Source organism: Hippopotamus amphibius, chromosome 17 (assembly GCF_030028045.1).
Source record: "Hippopotamus amphibius kiboko isolate mHipAmp2 chromosome 17, mHipAmp2.hap2, whole genome shotgun sequence".
Taxonomy (NCBI): Eukaryota; Metazoa; Chordata; class Mammalia; order Artiodactyla; family Hippopotamidae; genus Hippopotamus; species Hippopotamus amphibius.
In genome coordinates, this window is record NC_080202.1 from 39,401,431 (window position 1) to 39,422,235 (window position 20,805).

A 20,805-nucleotide genomic window follows, 5' to 3' on the forward strand; every position below is an offset into this window, starting at 1 on the left:
GACCAGATGGAGAGGTGTGCCCCCAGCCTGGGTCATATTCCCCCCCCCAAAACGAGCACACACCACAGAAGCCAGCTCAGCTGTGAACTATTGGATTTGAGACAGGAATAGAACAAATCGGGGGGCTAGAGGGTAAGAGGGGGAGAGAGTGGTTTAAATAGGGGAGGCCGGGGAGGTTCAGTGATGGGGGTGGAGGCAGGTATTTACAAGAAGGCTCGGGGAGCCAGAGGCTCATCTTGGAATATTTTATAACAATATAAATAAGATTCTGGTTTGCTTTTCCTTTTCGTCTCGTAAAGGAGAGAGAAGTGCAGAGTTCGATTCTGTACAAGGGGGCAGCGGCAGAAGGCCGGCCGGGCGGGTCACTGGGCGTCCACCCGGAAGGACAGCAGCTTCTCGGAATGCATGTTGTTCAGGGTCCGCAGGTCCGGCAGCTTGAGCAGCAGCTTGGTGAAGCGGGAAGTCTCCGAGGGCCGGTTCTTCAGCACCAGAGCCCGAAGAGCCCGCAGCAGCGTCTCCTGGAGCTGCTCCACCGAAGCGGAATTCTCCGTGCCCGAGCGGTCTGTGGGGAGGACGACGGCCATGAGGCAGGCTCCCCGAGCTCCTCTGACGAGGAGGACCCGGAGGCCTGCGAGGATGCGGCGGCGGCCACGCAGCCTCTCCCTGAAGCCCCTCAGAGGGCCCATGGGGAAGAAGGAGGAGGGGGAACGTGACTCCCGCTCCCAGGCCTCTGACCCGAGAGCAGGAGGTGCCTGCGCGCTGAGCTGGGAGCCCAGGCTCAGCAGGGCTGGCCCCCTCCCACCCCACCAGGCCAAACACGCCCAGGCTCCCTCACTTTGCGCTCTGTAGTTCCCTCTGCCTGGGATGCCCTTCCCCCTCTCTCTGCCTGGCAGTATATTCACTTGTCCTTTGAGGCCCCACTCAAGTGTCACCTCCTTCCCCAGCTCCCCAGGCAGAAATAGTTGTGTGTGCTTCCAAAGCCCTTGGTTCATGCTTCTACTGTGACACTTATCTCACTGTTTTATAATTAGTCGGGCATGAGTCTGTCTCCCAGGCTAGACTGTGTCTGAATCATGTCTGTATCCCCAGTGCCTGGTGCAGGGCCTGGCCTAGAGTAGGTACTCCATAAAAGGTGTGTTGAATCGAACTGCGTCCGCCTCCTCCCGGGGTCAGGCTCAGGCGAGAGCCTGACCTACCTGCAGAGACAAGCACCACCGCGGTGAAGAGGCCCAGCTCCTCCTCGGTAAGCGCCAGGGAGTTGAGCTTCTCGCTGAAATCGAACATGGCATTGAGCAGGTCTCCCATGCCCATGGCGCCGAGCTCCTGCAGGCTGTAGGTGGTGCGGCTCAGGAACATCACTGTCTGGTCCTTCACGTTGAACAGTGATGCAAAGCGCACCATCAGCACCTGAGGCGGGGACAGTCACCCTGAGTGGGGCGGGGTGGGAGGAGCACTTGCCAAAGTGCCCCTGAAGTTTTGTGAAGGGGCTACTGGTGCTGCCTTAAGAGTTCTCAGTCAAGACCGGGGCCCGTTTCTGAGTGAGCAGTGAGGGCGGCACCAGATGGAAGGATGGGGAACATCCCAAATGGCTTCAGACTCCAGCCTGAATCTGAGTCTCAACGCTGTCACTCCCTGTGACCTTGGGCAAGGCACTTCACCAAAGTTAATCTGCTCATGCCTAGAACGGGCATACTGCTGTACCCTAAAGTAAAAGGATGTAATTAGACCCAGTTGAGGTGACAGAAGTCCCAGCCACCCACAGGCAGGACTGGAGGGATTCTGCCCCTTCCTTCCTCAGTCACGAGTAAGGTTTCAGAGCTCCTGCCCACTGCAGACACCCTCTCTGCTGGATCCTTCCCAAGGTCAAGAGCAGGGAGCACAAAGGGTCACTCACCTCAAAGGTGCCAGCCTTAAGCAGGGTGACCTGGTCGTGCTGAGAAAGATCACGGAAGCCGGGGATGTGCTTGGCAAACTCTACCACCTCCCGCACAGCAGGTGTGAAGCTCATGGAGAAATCCTCCCAGATCTCCTGCACGGTTCGCCCACTGCGTCCGTGCGGGTACATGTTCATGGGACATGCCTGGAAGAGGAAAGAATTTGGGGAGGGGAGTATCAGTCAGGCTGGCTCAGATGGTCTTCCCCAGCAGGGCTGGGCCCCAGATTCTGCCTGGGTTAGAGTTGTGGGCTTGGAGGATGGGTCTTTCAGGTAAAGCAGCAATCAGGTGCCAGGTGGAGATCAGGGATTCCCAGGCAGAGCCCTTCCTGCAGGGCTGAGCATCCTCCCTGCACTCAGCCTCCAGGCACACCCAGTGGCCCTGTGCTAAATCCAGTCTCCCTGGTCCCCTGCCCACCTCACCCCCAGTGCCCTCACCAGCAGAACGTTCTTGGAGTTGCCCTGCCGCAGACTGTTGGCAGGTGCTTCGCCTTCTGGGGCCGGGTACACGTGGGTGGGGCACAGACGGTGCCCATTGCTGTTGGGCTGGTGGCAGCTGTGGTGCACAGGGCCAGAGGGCCAGGCGGTAGGGTAGGAGGAGGGAGCCTGGCGTAAACCATTCAGGGCCTCGTTATGACGCTGGGCGGCCATGATGTTGTTGTCATTGGGGGCAGGCGGGCAGCCCTGACTTTCCCAGCGATGTGGGGTGGTGGCCGGAGGGTTGCCCGAGGCATGGTTGGCATTTAAGTTGCCAGGTGAGGTGCCCAGCTTGTCATGGGCGTAGGTGAAGATCTCTCGGTGGGCCCGGGCTACCTGGGATATCACATCCTCCACTGTTGGCTCAGGACTTGGGGATCGGGGAGGCGTCAGCTGTTGCGGGAACTGGGAGAAGCCCGCCAGGGGTGAGGGAGCGGGGGCTGGGGGTGGTGAGGGGCCCATGGGGCCTGGGGTGGCGTGCTGGGTGGGCGGGGTCTCCAGCGGGCACTGACTGCTCAGCTGGTTGTTGGCCAGGTTCATGGCACTCTGCATCTCAGCCAGCATCCGCTGCTTCTCTCGTTTGGGGATGCGCCCAAAACGCACAGCTGTGACAGGATGAGAGCAGTGTCAGGAAGTTCTCGTACACACTCACATGCTTCTCTTCCTTCCTTCCTCCTGAAAGGGCAAGCCCCTGAGGGCTTGGGGTTCCACATCAAAACTAAAACCCGCAGGGCCACACCCATCGAGGGGGTTTTTCAAGTAGGGATTATGGTAGGAGGTGACCAGAGGGACAAATAGGAAACAAGTGTGTGTTTACCCGATGAAATGTGGGCATTCCCTATGCAAATGAGATGCACAGCACTGGGCCTTTTTAAGGGAGGGATTAATTCAGAAACTTCGAGTGGAAGAAAGGGGGAGGAGGGCGAGGGGAAGCTCGTGGGACAGCGGTGCCTCACCATCTCGAGACATGCCCACGGAGAGACACTTCTTGAAGCGACACTGCTGGCAGCGGTTACGGTTGATGCGGACGATGGAGCAGTTCTCATTTTTCAGACACCTTTTGTACTGGATGTTCTGCTGGATGCTCCGACGGAAAAAGCCCTGTGGAGCAGGGGCAGATAGTGAGCATCTCCGTCTAGGTCAGGCCTCTGTGTCCTGTGGGAGAGGGTCACCTGCCCTTACCCCCACCCTGCCTCACCTTGCAGCCCTCACAGGCATGCACGCCATAGTGGAAGCCCGAGGCCACGTCCCCACACACTTTACACAGCAGCACCATGCCATTCAGCTCTGCGGGAAGAGAAGGGTAGCGGGTGAACAGGGCGGGTTTCTGAGTAGCTAGGGAGCCAGAGGTTTTCTGAGATGGAGATTGGGTGGGGGAAAAGCTGAGGAAGAGCTTCACTATCTAGGGGGCACTCGAATGACCAGACTGGGCGGACAGCAGCTGGTGCAACTCGAGAAGAAATCTCTGAGGTGAGGGTAGGCCGTGGGAATAACTGTGTCATATGAATGTCAACTCTCCACCTCGACCTGGACACCTTCCCTTCCCCCAAATCGGCTGGAAATTTACTCACTGGTGATGTTACTGGTGCTCTTGCTGGGGGACACTCGGTTGCTGTCTTCCAGGGCCACTTGAAGACCCCTGGGGGGGCTCCCATTGTAGAAGGAGGAGGAGGAGGACGATGACGAGGAAGATGAAGAAGAAGGGGAACCATCATCACCCAAGCTGGGTGGAATGCTGCCAAAGGAGCGAGCTGGGTCCTGGGTGAGGGAGCCTGTGGGTGATGGTGGGAAGTAGGTGGGGCAGCCTTGGGTCAGGGACTGGAAGCTGCCATTTGAGCTGTCACTGTAGAGGGACTCGGGGCTGGTGCGGTTTGGGGAGGAGCCACTGGAGCCAATGTAGGTGATGACGCCACCTGGTAGGAGAATGCAAGGGAAAGGGGTGTCAACCACCATATCATATATCTTTGGTCCTAGTGCACCGCTCTGCCCATCCCCCACCTGCCTCCCCAAAACTGTTGGCTACTTGGAAGTTAACCACGTAGAACCCCTAATCTTGGAGTCCCTAGAAGAGCCACAATAAGCAACTCTCCAACACATACCAGACATGGCCAACCAATCCCCCGCAATTCTTGGCAGGTACATTCGGCCTCCGCCTTACATGTGAGGTACCTCCCTAGAGGCATGACCTCTGTGATGCTCTGTATCTCACATATGTACCACCCCCCACCCCCGCCCTGGATGCCTTCCTTTAGAACATCAACCGCAGCTAATGACTTAATTGTCAGCAGCTGACCTTGGGATGGGATGAGCAGCTGAAAACCATTCATAATGCCCAGGCTTCAAAAAAAAAAAAAAAAAAACAGCTGCTGATTTTAATACCAAGACCATTCCAGGGATGAGACCATGGAGGGGCAGTTGGCCAACAGTGAGGAGAGTGGAGGTCTTACAAGAGTGAAACAATCACAGTCTCTCAAAACTGGAAGACATTCTCCACAGGTACTGTTCCCCTGGCCTCCAAGATCAAGAGTCACAGTGGACTTTATCTCTGAATCCAGGAAGAGCTTAACAGCATGAGTGGCAGGAGGTGGAAGTGAAGGACAAACTATCCAGCCTAAGGCTTTGGAATTCCCCCTTCTAGATCCCTCTGCCTGGTGACAACGACCTTGGCTCTCTGACCATTCAGGGACTTTGGCCCTCTAGTTATACTGCCAACCAGGTGGCCGTGTTCCCATTGCATTAGCAGGGAAAAAAAGGTGACCTGCCTGCCACACCTTTGCCAAGTACCTTGCTCAGCCTGCCATGGATGGGGTGGGAGAAGGGAGGATCCCAGGACACGTGTGAGCTGACACAGGCCATGCCACTGTGTCTACAGAGGCACGTCTTGCTCACCCACTGACACACACTAAGCTGGGCAGGGCAACCCTAAAATAGCTCAAGGTTGGTCAGGGTGAACCCAGTTCCCTGTAAAATAGTTGCACAACAGATCAGCTCCTACAGTTTCAGGGCTGAGGTGGGGGGATGGGATATTTATTTGGTGGTAAATGAACCTGACCCAGTTCAGCCATTCCCTAACGGGAAGTAAGACTTTCTTCCAAAGAGACTTCCAACCTGGAAGTGAGGGGCACACTCAAATAAGTCTAGTTTTAGATCTGGGTCTATCACCACCAACTTGATTTGTGACCTAGAGGAAATCAACTCCCCTCTTCTGGGGTCCCAGTTTTCCTTTCTGTGGGGGGGGGGGGGGAAAGGATGAAAGAGACTTAATATCATTTTCAGCTATGTTTCTGGGATGTAGTTGTTTTGGGGGAAGTCCTTAGGAGACAAATTGCTTCTTGTTTGGTGGGGGTAGGTGTAAGACAGTGTTTGCAGGACTAAGAAAAGAGATGCTTGGGGAACAGAATTTGTAATGTGGAGAAGCTGAATCTAAAGGCAGTACGGTGAGGTAGGTGCAAAGAGAATAAAGAGGAAAGGAGTGAGGAGAAGGGTGGCTAGATGTGAGGTCCCCTTGAGGAGTGTAAACATGAGGCCACGAGAGGTCAGGGATGGCTCCGTCTTACTCTGCATCAGTTATGGGGAAGGGGGGGCCCCCGGGCAGGCGGACAGGAAAAGCAGGCAGGCGGGGGCGGTGAGTCAGCCCAGCTTCACCCAGATCTCTGCGGGGCGGGGCCGGAGCCGGGCCCTCAGCCGGCCTCACGTCCCAGCTCCACGTGTGCCTCTTGCACGTGGCTCCCCAACGAGGAACCCCAGAACACGAGGTTCCGCCCTCTTCGCTTCCCGTCAATCGGGAGCAGCAGCCCCGCCCCCGCCCCCGCCCCGCCCCTCCTCGGCGTCCCGGGCCCAGGTCTTGGGTTGGGCTCCGAATGCCAGCTGGGTCGCGACTACTAAGGGGAGGAGAGAAGGGGACACGCGTTGCCGGGGCAACCGGGGGGCGGGGCTCATTATGTAACGGGGCCGGGAGGCAACCACCAATGGGGTTGCGGCCACGGCTTCTGCTGAATGAAAACAAACGCAGCACGTGGGCCCGGCTCCGCAGCCATGTGAGCGCTCCGGGCTGCCTGGGCGCTCTGGGTGTTCTCCCTGGGGCAGAGCTCCACTCGTGGGGCTCCTCAAGTGCCGCTCCCTACTGTCACTGAGGATTCCCCAGTGAGATCCGACCCATTCCCCCAGCCCCTCCTGCCTGGAGCCCAGATTGCCCCACTGCTTCTCGAGTTCCCTCGAGCCTGCAGGAACTAGGGGAAGAGGACGATTGGAAGGAGGGGATCCTCCTTCCGAAAAGTCCAGGCATGCCACAGCTGCAGGGGGTGGACAGATGGGGGCGTTTCAGGGCACTGCTCCAAAACTCCCAGTTCCTCTAAACTGTTCATCTCACCACAAGTCCTCGCTCTCCATTTCCTCCTTCCACACGATCCGAGTCCTTCAGGCTAAAGGGAACTTTGGGACTCTGAGGGGTGATGGTGGGGCGCCTCCGGGTGCATTCCCAGGCCGAACAATCCGCTCTGGAAATCCCAGCCTATGGCCCCCAACACGCTAGCAAATCCCCAGGCGGAGGGAGTCCCCAGTCCCTTATAAAGTTCCTTACAAAGGCGTAGATGAAGGAGAGGAGACAGTGACAGAGAAAGAATGATGGCAGCAAAGGAATCTTAGTACCTGTGTTGTTGTTGGAGTCCAGGGTCGTCATGTCTTCACCGGCTGACAGCGGTCATTCAAACTGGACCTTGACACAAACTGGAGGTTACAATTGCCGCTGTCGCCCCCTGGGCACTGACCGAGGCCGGAGAGTGGACCCCGCGGCTCACGATAAGGATCCGAGGCACCCTGCAGCAAGGTCTTGGGGTGGCCGGACTGCAGCCCTGCAGAAGGGTAGGACGCTGAGGCCACGGAGGTCTGCTTTGCATGGGAAGAGCAGAGAGAGTGTGGGGGAAGGGAGCGGAGGGAATCAGCCTGCAGTAGTTCTGGCTAGAAGGTAGCAAGGAGGGTCGGGTCTCTGCAGTGCACGGGGTGCCACTGCCTGAAGGCTCCGCAGCGCTGCAGGGTAGCGAATCTGGAGCTCCCGGTGCAAAAGTCCCAGAGGGAGAGAGGTTGCAGTCAGGAAGTAAGTAGGTGATGGGGAGAAACAGGGCACCCAGGCGCAAAGAAGCGAGACGTGTGCCCTGCTACGTTCCCTCGGCAGCAATATTTCACTCTGCCAATCTCAACCGCCTTTTGCCCCTGCCTTTTTCTCTGGGACAGAGGGCTCTGCGCAGGCGCCAGCAACCCAGGGTTCCCGGGCCGCACGCGGCACTGGAGCAGGTACCATGTGATCCCAGGGAGCGCCTCGTGCCCCAGTGACACACTTTTCCAGCAGCAGGCACGTTGAGCTCCGTGCGCCTGCGTAAAGCCAAGGCTGTCGGGATATGTAGTCCGCTGGCAAAGTGGGCGGACTGCGTATATTTCCCCGTTTCTGCCTTGCAAAAGCTCTTGCTGGAACTGGGGAGGAGCTGAGAGCCTTGTGGGGTGGAGTGCGCTGAAGAGTCAGGGTGGCGTGTTTGGAAAGCCTGTATGGCAGAGGCATGTGAATTCCTGAGAAGGGACCGGCAAGCTTGGCTGCTCCCTGGGAGATCAAAGCTAACAGCTCCTTTCTTCAAACCCTGCAAACGTGAGGGCTTCACGTGATTGCAGGACTGACCTCGCCTTGAGGTTACTGGTGACAGGAGAGATGACAAGTAGGGGAGGGAGGTATCCCCACGGTCAGGAGCTTAAGCTGAACTTCTGCTGCAGAGCCAAGTCCTGAGACGGAAAGGAAATGTGACCCCTTTTCCATTCTACTCCCCTTAGGGAAAGAAGTTGCCATGGGGGGGGGGGGGGGTGAGGATGTCCCTGGGGACTCCCTGTTTGCTTGTATGACACCACCCCACCCACTCAAGGTGACTTTGGGATGAGTCATTTCCCTTTGTCTAGGAAATTAAAAGGACAAGGGAGGGGAGCTTTGTGGTGAAAGTGCTTTGATGTCCTAAAGTAAAGGGGCCAGAGGGGAGACAGGGCTTGGGGTCAGAGTGACATGCCCCCCCCCTCCACCCCCAGCGCTTCAGGGTAATGTGGATTCCACAGAAGGGAACACAAAGACCATCTTAACCCTCTCTCCTTTACTGACAGGAAAATGAGGCTTAGGGGAAGTTATTGGCCCAAGGTCAGACATCCATTGCTAGTTTCATTTGCCCACCATCAGGGAAGTGGGCCAACATGAAAGTGAAACACTGAACAGGGGTTAGAAGCAGCCAGCATCTCCCTTTAGAGGAGCAATTCTGCCCCATTGGTGAAAATGGGTTTCTAGTTGAGGTCTATTATGGTTTTTTTTTTTTGCGGGGTGGGGGTGGGGGTGGGGGTGGCGGGGGGTTGGCCTCGCCATGCAGCTTGTGGGATCCCCAACCATGGATTGAACCCAGGCCCTTGGCAGTGAGAGCACAGAGTCCTAACCACTGGACCACCAGGAATTCCCAAAGTCTATCCTGTTTGAAGACTTGGGTTGCAGGGAGAGCTGCCAGCCTCTTCTTGAAGCAGCTAAGTGAACCTGGACCACCTGCTGCTTCCTGCTAATCCTTCCTCAGTCCCACTGCTCCTAGGGAGGGTTTGTTTGTTTGTTTGCTTGTTTGTTTCACACAGGAAGCCCTTCTCCACTTGTTCACCAACAGCTTCTAGGACAGCATTGATGGATACCTGGAAACAGCCATGAAAGAAGTAGAGAAAAGGAGACGTGTGGACACCAAGGAAGGAGTAAGCTGGGTGGTGAGGAAGTGAGTAAGCAGAGAGGACTGGGAGGGTGACTGAAGGGGAGGCAGCTGGGCAGCTGGCCTGACCACTCGCTGACCCTCTGACCCCCAGGGGAAGACAGATGGGCTCTCTAGAATGGCCTGGACTTTAGCTTTGTTCCGTTGCCCCCAAGAACAGTGGGAGAGAGAGAGCAGTGGGTTCTTCCCTGGCCGGCCCTGGCCCCTTGGCCCAGAGCTGGGAAGCTGTGGCAGAGCTTGGGAGGACCTGGGAGGGGCTAGGACAAACAAGGAAAGAGGCTTTTCAGGAAAACTTGGTTCTGAACTCGGCCTCCACCCCCTCTGCCTCCTCCTGCTGGGCTCTGGAGGGAAAGCTGGGAGGTGAGCTGCTATGTCCGGCACTGCATGCTCTCTGCACCCTTCCTGAGTCTCCATCAGAGCCAGGGCCAGAGCCCAGGGACCTGCCAGGGCTGGACTCAAAATCAGGGACCTTGGCATGACCTCTAGCTCGCCACCAACCCAGCACCCCCATCAGCACACTCCCTTTACTTGCGCTGTTTGGCAACTACAGCTCTGCTGCTGCTGTGGTGACCCTGCCCACCCCTTGTTCTACTTGCTGGTGTTTATCCCTATGGGGGGAGGGCCAGGGGTCAAGACTCCCTCCCTGAGTTTACAGCCAGTGAGAGGGAGGAGGAAGCAGAGGCAGGGAGAGCTGAAATGCAGTCAGCCTAACTCTTGGCAAGAAGCTGGGTTGTTTTGCAGTCTGTGTGAGGTATGAAGGCGGAGGCTGGGAGGGAGGAGGCAAAGGAGGGGGGTTACTTCTGGGCCCTCCTTTCTCTGCACTTCTTATAGGGCCCCTCTTTCTCTCCCTGACAAAGAAGAAACTCTGGGATCTTCCTTCTACAACTGGAGAGAAGGATACAGAATAATGAGGAAGCAGGACTCTCCCTTGGCTCCAGAAGCTTCTATCTATCCCCCTGCTCCTCTCTGTGTCAACAGCTGCTGGGAGAAGAACAGAGACTATGGGGCTCAGAGCCACCAAACGGAGAGAGAAAAGGCTGGGTTGTCCCGCCTGTGGGGAACTGGAATAGAATCTAGCTTTGGCCTCTCTTTGACCTCAACCTTGACCTAAGACAACAGGTGTATCTCAACACGGCCTCCTACCCCTCCTGCCAGCTAGACATTCCAGTTCACTTCCACACATACACACACACATGCACGCTCATGCACTATATCTCCCATAGCCAAATTCAGCCCAAGAATTCGGACCCTTAATAAACAGTGCTCAGATAGAACCGCGGGAAACAGATGCATATCCAGGACCCAGCACAGCAAAGCACACCTGGCTCCATGTTGCCTACACTTCTGCTCAGATGCCTCAGAGTCCGGGATTCTAGACTGACCTCACCATTTAGGGGCAGGGTGGAATCCTGCGTGTGTGTATATGTTTCCAACTATGTCTTAAATTCTCTTGGATTTCTTTGGTCTGGGGATGACAGCAGAGATAGGGTAGGAAAAGAAGAGAGTGAAAGCTCTAAGCTCTGGCCAGAGTGTGTGCGTGTGTGACTGTAGGATTGTAAGTGAGAGACTGCATGTGTGAGTGTGTAAGTGTGAATGGCACGAGTATGTGTGGATGTGTGTGTTTGATCCAAGACCTATTCTCCTCGTCAGTAGGATGCTCTGGGTAACAGGGCAACACCCTGTGCAAATCCCAGGTGGCCTAAATTTTTGGCTGGCTGACTGACTGACTAACTGACTGACTGACTGGGGTGGGTCCTTACTGGAAACCAGGTCAGGCTTCAGTAGGTGCCTTCCTTCTCACCTCGTTTCTCACCAAATGAACCATTGCCCCAGGGAAATAACCTGCCTGCCCAGGTGATTCAATCCCAGAACAGAAACCTGGGGAATGCCCCAGACACAGGCAGCAAGCCCTGTGCCTAGGAGAGACTCATCCCTGGCCCTCCTAGATCCTTTTCCTGTTCTCTGAAAGGCCAGCCAGCTTTCTCTAACCCACCCAAAGCTTTGATGTCTTGGGGAGAATTTCAAGAGAATTAAGTAGGAGGGTTAAAATCTGAGTTAATTTGTTCTCTGGTGGAGATGGAAAAAGGGGGGGGGTGAGGTATGATCCAGGGCTGGGTTCCATGGATGTGTTTTGCCTCAGATTCTATCTTTACCTCATTGCTCCTTTTTCCAAGGAAAGGAGATAATAAATATGTATTAAGTAACAACTGTATGCCAGGCACTGGGCTAAGTGTGTTACACACATTATTTCATTGAATATCCATGACAACCTTATACTGTAGGTCTCATTCTTAGTTTAGAGATGGGGAATCTGAGACTTAGAGACATTTATTAACCTGCCCAGGATGCACTAGAGACCAGGCGATTTGTCTTGAAGCTGTATTTGAAGTGAAGCACTTAAGATTGAGAAGATGTCACATTAAAGAATCGTGGAGTTACTGGAGACTTTTGGAGGCACTAAAGCTGTCTCTTGCAACTGCCACTATCAATGGCACAATGAAAATGGCAATGTTGGGAATTCAACCCCAGGCCTGAGGATAAAACTCTTCCCACTAGCAAGACTGATCATCTGGAGAGAATGATTACTCTCGGTGGAATGTCTGAGCTGCAAGCTCATGCTGATGTTTTCTAAGCAATGATGGTGCTAGAAGTGATGTGTGTCCACCAAGAAGGGGAGCCTGAAGCACCCCTTGCTCCTGTTCGCACAAGTATCTTTGTTTTCCAGAACCTCTAACTCCAACTACATTTCTTCTTCCCTTAAATTCCTTCCTTGCTCTCTCCTACATTTCCCTCTTCTGGTTAGTTAGAAGGGGGCCAGAATAGTGCACAAACAAACACACAAAAAAGCAAACTTCCACATAGATTACTACAGAGGTGAGTAACTGAAGTAGGCATCTGAACTCTCTTCTCTGACCCCCTGAATTTGGGATATGTAGCTGGTGATGAGGGGAGAGGGGCACATAGGTCTGTGCCCCTTAAAGGGCCATGGTGCTTCCTTCCAGGAGATATATCAAGAATGAACTGGTTGGGGAAAAAAAATGGAATTTCCCTGGCAGTCCAGTGGTTAGAATGTCGCACTTTCACTACCAGGGCCCTGGTCGGTTAACTAAGATCCTGCAAGCCACACAGTGCAGCAAAAAGAAAAAAAAGAAAAAAAAATGGATTGGTTGCATGGCGTGGCCGCCATCTTGCTGGAAGGCACCCTCGACGGGGGCCACATGAATAAAGGCTGCATGGATGCTCCCCCCTCCCATGGGAGCCTTGCATGTGCAGACCCTTTGGTGAGAACCACATCTACGTGGACCCCTTGGTAGGAACCAATCAATATGGGTCTGTTGCCAGTAATGATATTACATACTTGGTTACCTTTACAATTCATTTAGTCGATTGACATTTCCAGTGAACCAAAGTTCTCTTTGCTTGCTAACACTTCAAATACAAGTTTCAATTAAAAAAAAAAAAAGAATGAATTGGTTAAATGAGAGCATGGAAGGCCACCATGGACAGACAGAAGTTGTATAAAAAGCCATAAGCGAACAACATCCTGCTTCCCCATTTACCTGCCTGAGAGATGAGCACTTCTGAAAACAGCCCTCTGAAAGCCACCCACCATCCTGGGCCAATGCTTCTTCAGCAGATGCTTTGGAGAACCCTCTTTTGGGTTCCCCTCTCTGAGCCCACAATCCCACTAAAACCACAGGATCAGGGAGGTGACGTGGACTGCCCTTGGCAGGAGAAAACTAAGCCCCAGAGTGCCCTCGTTCTGGCAAAGGGTTCCTCCTCCTGGATTGGGGGGCAATGGCATCCAGCACATGCTATGCCAAGGCCATCCTGTCCAACCTTTGCTATGCTGCTGCTGGAGCCCATGGGTGGTGTCATCTTCCACGTCCCTGCACCTGCCCCCTTGGCTGTCCTTGAGCCTCTGTAGGACTGAGATGCGGGGAATGTGTATGGGGAGTGGCAGGGGCTGGGATGCCTGTGTGTCTGCCCCCATCTCCATCCCTTACCCCAAGCTCTATCTCAAACCCACTCCATGTCCAGCATCTCCTCATTCCTTGGGCCTCTGCAGATCTCCATGCAGCTGCTCTGAGAGGCGGGAGGCTCATCACAGTCCTTGTGAGCAGGATGGACCTCGGAGGAGGTGCGGCCCGGGCAGGCATTAGGGGCTGGCCGTGTATAGCTTCTGGGAGGCTTACATAAACATTGGTCGGGATGGGGAGGGAAAGAGGGATGCAATGGGCTGCTCAGGAAAAAAAGCAACCCCAGCCCCCAGCCAGCTCAGTCTGAGTGAAAGGAAGGAACAAGGCTGATTTTCCCTCCTCCCATCCCTCTTCCCTGGTCTGCAGCTGTTAGTTGGGCTGGAAAGACTGCAGTATCTTGGGGGAGGAGGCAAGGGAAGGAGAAAGGGAGGATGCGACTTCACAAATTTGGGATCCCTCCCCTTTTTCTAAATTGGGGGTGGGGGTGGGGAGAAGCAATTTGCCAAAGAGATTTTCAATGCCGCAGGAAGGAGCTTTGGCTCATTAGAATGCACAGTTTGCACCCTGAAAAAAAAAAATCTGTGCTGGTTGCAAAAATGCAGACGTGTGTAGGGGCCCAGTGGAGAATTAAAAAAAAAAAAAAAAAGCGCTAGCTCTGCAATGCAGGATCTGCGAAGTTTTGGTGTGGTGAGGAAATGTGGGTTGTGATTGTTTCATTTGCTTGTTCCTGCTAACCTACTGTCCGCCTGACTCCAGCACAGTCTCACATCCCAGCAAGAGGCACTGCTGCTCAGAAACAGGGTCACGAGTTGGGGGCCGGAGCAGAGGGCTGGGAGCAGGGGTCTGGGGTTACAGTGCTGAGAGAAGACTCTACCGAGCTGGGAGGGCCAGGCAGATGGGAGGGGATACTTGCATGAGGATGGAGGCTGAGCTTGTCTCTCACGTTGCAAGGAAGAGTTTGTTCTCCAGCTGGACGGGGTTAGTGTTCTTCCAGATCTCAACTCCCCCACCCCCACCCCATCCCTCATCTCCTCCCTATCCCCAGTTGGCAGAGGGATTTTCCCCTTCCTGTCCACTAACCCCACAGACCACTGCTGCAGAAAGAATGCTTGCTTCCAGTTCCTGACCCCACAAATCCCTGAATTCTCCTGGTTCTAATCCTGGACCGGGCTGCATCTCTGTGCGGCATCCTCCTTCCTAGAAAGAGGGGGCCAGGCAGCCTGATTTGGGGAGCCCTAAATTTGCAGCCAGGGTGCAGGGAAACCAAGTCTTGGCTCTGAGCTGCCTTTAGCACATCAGTTGGAGGGCTGGGGCTGGCGTTCTGTGCTCTTGGCTCGGGTAGCCTCTTTGTTCATTTGGGACCTAGGGCTCTGGGTTGTGTAAATGCCAGGGGGCTGCCTGGGAGGAGAACATGCCTGGGGAAACCATGTTCTTTTCCTGGGTGTTTCCTCCCCTGGTGGCTCTGGAAAAACAGAGGAGACAGAAGCAGGATAAAGAGCCAGGAGACAGGGGGAAGGGAGCCCAGTGCCCTTTCACTCCTTCCCCATCTTTCCTCCTGTTTCTCCGGCCGGTGGAGGACAGGGTCGAGTATGTCTGTGCCGGCTGGAGGCTCACGCGGGCTGCTGGGGTCACATGGCCCGGGCATGTGCAGCCTGCTCCACTTCTACCACAACAACTCGCTCATAAACAGCCCGGCTGCTGCGGCGGTGGCGGCGCAGACATGTGCAAGCGAGGGGGTGGGGCACGTGGCCCTGCCCGAGCCAAGGGAAGGCGCTCGCTCAGCACGGCCTCTCCCCTCCCCATGCTGGCGCTGCCTCCCCACAGGAAATTCCTAGTGCTCCGTTGCTGCTGCAAAACATGTTTTTGGGAAATGACTTTCAATAAGGATGGAGTCCATGGACTATTTAAAAAGAGACAACGGATAATCAATTGGAGACCAACTTCTGCTCACCTTTGCCCTATCTTTCTGGGATTCCCGTGTGCCTTGGGGTTGAGGGCTGAGCAGGAGTCACGTGTTCCCAATTACCACCTGTTTCTTCCTCCTAAACTATATGAAATTGGACCAACCAGGTCCCCATGGTGAGCACTGGGGTGAGAGGCTGTTGTTCCCGAAGCCAGTGATTTTCAGGATCCACTGGTGGTCCCAGGATTAGTGGAGGGGTCAGCATCAGCCGGGCACCTGTTAGAAACGCAAATTCTCAGCCCCTATCCATCGAACTGGAAACTCTGGAGGTAGAGCCCCGCAATCTGAGTTTCACCCAGCTCTGCAGGCAATTCTGATGCAGGAGAACCACTGCTCTGGGTCTGTTCGCTAGCAATCAGACCTGTAGGAAAATCTAGCCCAGGATCTGGGGAGGGTCTACCTTCTCCCTTTGTGCTCCTTCATCTCAAAGTTTAGCCAGAGAGCATAACCAGATTCACTTTGACTCAGTGTAAAAAGCACTTATTAAGTGCCTACTGTGTGCAGGGATTCTGGAAATGAAAGCAAATGAGTAGTGGAAGGAGAAGTAGCTGAGACGTGAAAGGGGAGGGTAAAGTTTGAGGGGAAGAATGAGGGGAAGAGAACGCTAAGACTGTGATTATTTATCCTTTCTCCATCTTTCCTACTCTTCTTCCTGTCCTGCGGCTCCTATAGAACAACTGACTGTGGTTTAAATTGTTTTGAGTCTGGGGGTAGAAAACTGGTCTCTTGTCTATCTTTGCTGGCCATGGGGACCCCAAGCTCATTACAGCCACGGGTCCTTAACTCCCCATGCACGCACACAGAAACACACACTTGCAGGGCAAGGGTAGGGAGAACCAAGAAAAAGAATGAGGTCCCACAGGGTTGGAAGTACCCTGGGCAAAATGAGTTTAACAGATGACAAGCAGGAAGAGTCTATCAATGGGGGCGGGTGGGGACAACCCTGGCCTACTCTAGCTTCCTGAGACCCAGAAACTGTGACTAGAGGAAGCAGAGGGTCTCTTGAGGCAAGTCGCAAGGGCTCCTGAGAATGAAACCTGAGCCTTAAAAGCAAGGCAACTGGAGAATGGGGGGTGGGCAGTAGATCAGAAGGGTTCCCTTACACAGGCAAACAGCGCAAGGGTGGGGCATGGGAGGGAAAGCCAGGGATGGGGCCACGCTCAGCCTCTCTCCTCTCCCTTTCCCTCCTCCATCACATGCAGCCTCTTAGGAGCAGAACGCCCATCACTGTCTTGGGGGTGACCAGTTGACTCCTGGCCTCTCCATGCTTCATTTTGTGAGGAATATGTTTTCCTTTGTTTCTCACAGAGCCCCTTCTCGCGCTTCTCTGCAAGGTTTCCTCTCTGTGCCTGAAAGGCTCTGCGCTCAAGGAGCAGACAGCCCTGCAGGCTCAGCTGCAGTGACCTACATTGGCTCTCCCTTAGGCCCTGGGTGTGGGGGAGCTGAGGTTTCAAGATAGGAACTTGGGAATCTGGCACACGTCTACAGATGAAGACCTCAGGGCAACAGGTTGCAAAATCTGCACCGAGGGACTGCGAGGCAGAGGGCGCCATAGGACTGAGTTCTCACTTTATTTGTGGACAATATCAGAAGACTCTCCAAGCCCCCAATGCAAAAACACTTCTGAGTAGTGACCCCTTGGATAGGAGGCAGAGGCCTCTGACAGGCCTGATCTTTATTCATTAGATTTGGGAGTAGTTTCTGCCAGCTCCCCATATTTGCTGAACCCATCCCAGTCGGCTACAGCTGGCTGGAAAGATTTCCTTGGCCTTGATGTGGATCAACAAGTTCAGATTTCAGCTGATTTATTTCAGGAAAATGGAGGCTGAGTAGAAGTAGTCAGATATGCAGAAATTCACTCGCAAGCTTTACTACAGAGACATACTTCCTTAGACCCAAGGGTTCTGAGAAGGATCCAGAAGGACCCCCAGGGCCAAATGACCATTTACAAAACCTTTACCCTCAGGACTCTGGCAGCTGAACCTCTCCTTCCAGCTACATGCCTTCTGGAACAGGGAAAGCAGCTTCTGAAATAGGTTTCTTCCCCCCTCTCTCACTGTAAACCAGTGTTTAGGATGCCCACCATCTCCAGATTGTGGATGTTTTGTCCTGGCAAGGAAACCCTATGGTGGGGGTAGGAAATTAGGTGATGGTGACAGAGAATGATAGATGAGCCTTTTGCTTAGCAGAGAGAGCGCGCGCACGCGCGCGCGCGCGCGCGCAGGCTATACAGGATTGGGTGGCTCTCCTGTCCAAAGGGCTTCCCCTTGGCCAAGCCCCACCCCAAAGCCCAGGAAGTCCAGAGCTTGGCACCCAGCCAGGGTGAGAGCATTCCTCAGGACTCTGACAGGCTGTGGGGGATGGTGGTGGTGTTCCTACCACGAGGATGGGGGAGGGGAAGGAAACGCGCAGGAGAGGAAATGACCTCGGAGGGTAAGAGGTGGGGAACTAGTTCCTAGTCCCACAAGTCCCTTTTAGAGAGAAGGGTTGAGGCTGGCTGTCTTCCCAACGGCCATGCGAAGGGTCTGCAGCTTCAGAGCAAATGACCCCTAAGTCACCTCAGGGTCACCACTGACGTCCCAAACTGTCCTCTGGATGTTCTCTCTCTCTCTCTCCTCTCCCCCGCAACCCCCCACCCCCAACTCTGGGGCTGTGGTTGAGCTCGGGAGCCCCCGAGTGGCGAAGATCTGGAACTGCAGCTGGGCTGGGGGAGGAGCCCATCGGGTCTCCGTCTGTCTCTCCACCAGGGCCTCTCCCTTTTCCTCCACTAGGCCCAGGACTCTGGAAATAGCACCTCGTAATGGGAGCGCTGACAGATGCTGAGTTATAGGAGAGCAAGTGTCCCTAGTTCTTAACGTTCTAGCTTAATTACTTTGGAGCTGTTTCCCTTTAAAATAGGCGCATTAGGACTCCGCCCATTCCCTTCCACACATCTCTCTTTAACATGCCCCTGGGTAGTGTGCCTCTTGGCTGCAATGGAAGTCCCCTTGTTTGTGCCCCAAGATTTGTAGCTCTTGGGCTATCTACTATTCACGACCTCTGTGACTTTGGAGGGACAAATGGCACCAATTATTTTGATTTTAAATTTACCCTTCCCTACCCTTCCTTCTCTGAGCACTGCCCTATGTACAGCCCTTTCTCCTAGTCAGCTTCCAACCGCATACCTTCCATTACCCCAATTCCCTACCCAATCTCTCAATCCCCCATCTCATGTGGGGAAAAGGAGTGGAGAGCAAAATGGACAAAGCCTCGGTCAGAATTTTTTCCAAGGAAAACGGTCCCCTCTGTTTAGCTTCACTTAACCTTTATTTTCTAGCTTTTCCTGGTAGTCCCCTTGCTCTGCATCAAGCCTTCCCAATGGACTAATTTTTGCTGTCCTGCCTTCTCCCCCTTCCTCCAACATGATCTCCCAGGGCTCTTCCCATCAAGGGCAAATGTTGCCAACGCTGATAGAGGAGGATTCTCCATTCTGGAAATAATTTGCATCTTGAGGAAATTAAGCCCATAGAGGAAGAGCTGTTTCCAGTGTCGCTGGGGAAGGGGAGGTGATGGAGGAGGCAAGAAGCAGAACGCTCACCGTAGGAGAGGCCACGTTCCCATTATCCAGCCCGTGATTAAAGAACTCGGCTGGTATTCGGGGATCTCAGAGAGCTCTGCCAACATTAGGAAGAACTTTAGGGGAGATGGAGTAGAGGTAACCAACTTTGCAGCTGGGGATTAAAACTCTACCCAGCTCCACCTCCAAAGCAGTTTTCTTTAATGATATCCCTCCCCTTGAATTTGCCTCATCTTTTAATTGTATGATCCTTAAAGTTATTAACCAGAATTATGTGGGCTTTAAATTATTTTAAGCAGACGCTGCCACGTTCCCCTATTGTATTTCAATCCTCAGTCAACTTTCCTCTCCTCCCCAGGCTGCTGCTCCACATTCACCCTGAAGGGGGCACTTTTGTTCAGTCGTTAGTTGGTGCCAGCGAAAAAAGAGCCCCAAGAAGGAAATATAACAATTGGTCACGTGTTGGGGGGGTGGGGTCCTCGCAGAGGTTGCTGGGACAGGGAAGGGAGGTCCACGTGGAGTGGGCGGAACTCGCTGAAAGTTTTGGCGGGGCTGGCAAAAGGAGAAAAATACCCGAGTTTGAGTTGTGATTTTATTAAAAAAAAAAAAAAAAAGGCACCATGAGGGTGTGTCCTGCGGAGAGGCCCCCGCGGAGGGGAGAAGGGGAGCGGCACACGAGCATCCTGTTCGCGGAGGCCTGGAACGCAGGGCAGGGTTTTTGCCAGAAAGCTCTGAGCCGGGGCCGGGCTCCAGAGCCGGAAACCTCTGTGGCTCCATGCTGGTTCCCCATCCCCCATCCTCCCAAAGAAGGGAAAGGTGGCCTCTCCACCTGTGGTCTCATTTCCGTGCCATGTGGAGCTGAGTTATTGCCAGCCACTCAAGCCGTCTTTATTTACCTTTCCAAGAGCCTCAGGAAGCCGCCCAGATGAATCCTCTCTCTCCGGGAAGAAGCCAGAACAAGTCTTTTTTTTACTCTACCTAGTTCTGCCCAACTATTAGCAGGATAACACAGCTTCAGTCTTAAAGATGATCTATTTCAATTGTCTTTTTGGTCTGGGCAAACCAAGACCCAGACTGGTAAAAGGGCTTGGTACCTGCTCTTCCCACACTATAGGCATTCCCTTCAAAGAACGTAGGTTTTAGAAATGGAATTCTGTCATTCCAAAAGTCTTAGAAGAACAGTGAAAGTGGTGGCTTCAACTCCATCCATACACTTTGCCAGAGGGCTAATGGGAGTGGTCATTATCCCATTAGGGATGAATTAGGCAGAGAGTTGTTTAGGGACTTGATTTATGGGTCCTATGGTTTGCTTAAGGCTCCCTCTCGGCCAGCAGGTCCACTGTCTCCCTCTTGGTCTTCACTCTGATATCTCGCGTCCTCATATATTTCCTAGTTCAGGGATTATCACAGTTTAAAACTTAATGGTTTGGAAGCAAGAATTCTCTTCCCTTTTTAGAGAGCTTCTCTTCCCAGGTTTCAGTTTTTCTGGTGGTTTATCCATCTCATCCTGTGAATTGAGATCAAGAAGATCAGACCTCAAATCCAAAATTCCAGCCTTTTGGCTTTGGGGTAGAAAAGCATGTTTACTTAGTCTGGAGCAGTGAAATCCTAGACTTTGGATTTCAGAGCTATAAAGTTTTCAGGAGAAAAAAAATGTGGGGGACTGATGTAGGATTGCCAGCCTTTATTTTACCAAGTAAGAACATTAAAAAACTACCACCACCAATTGCTGTGTACTCTCACCATCATACCAGGAAAGTACATTTTAACATACATAAAATAGGAAGTATGTGATCTCTGAGTAAATGACAGTAATAAGCCACTCTGCATTAATTTACATGGGTGGGTACATTTGTAATTTGTAGCCTTTTAAATGATGGCCATTATGACCAGTGTGAGGTGGTACCTCATTGTAGTTTTGATTTGCATTTCTCTAATAATTAAGCTAAGGGTGTTTGTTTTTTAGTTTTTTATTTGTTTGTTTATTTTTGGCTGCACCCTGTGGCATGTGGGATCTTAGTTCCTCCATCAGGGATCAAACCCCTGCATTGGAAGCGTGGAGTCTTAACCACTGAACAAGCAGGGAAGTCCCACTAAGTATTTTTATTTTATTATTTTTTAAAATTTATTTA

At 53.5% G+C, this 20,805-nt stretch overlaps 1 protein-coding gene across 1 annotated transcript; it reads right to left on the bottom strand.

The window, feature by feature from the left end:
* Positions 1-76: 76 nt before the first annotated feature.
* On the bottom strand, positions 77-7,662 carry NR1D1 (nuclear receptor subfamily 1 group D member 1). Its single transcript, XM_057716059.1, has 8 exons — positions 7,058-7,662; positions 3,982-4,323; positions 3,609-3,697; positions 3,367-3,511; positions 2,372-3,015; positions 1,895-2,080; positions 1,197-1,407; positions 77-562 (listed from the first exon to the last, which is right to left on the bottom strand). The coding sequence occupies exons 1-8, from the start codon at positions 7,086-7,088 to the stop codon at positions 363-365; spliced, it is 1,848 nt and encodes a 615-aa protein (XP_057572042.1). The 5' UTR covers positions 7,089-7,662; the 3' UTR covers positions 77-362.
* Positions 7,663-20,805: the final 13,143 nt, after the last annotated feature.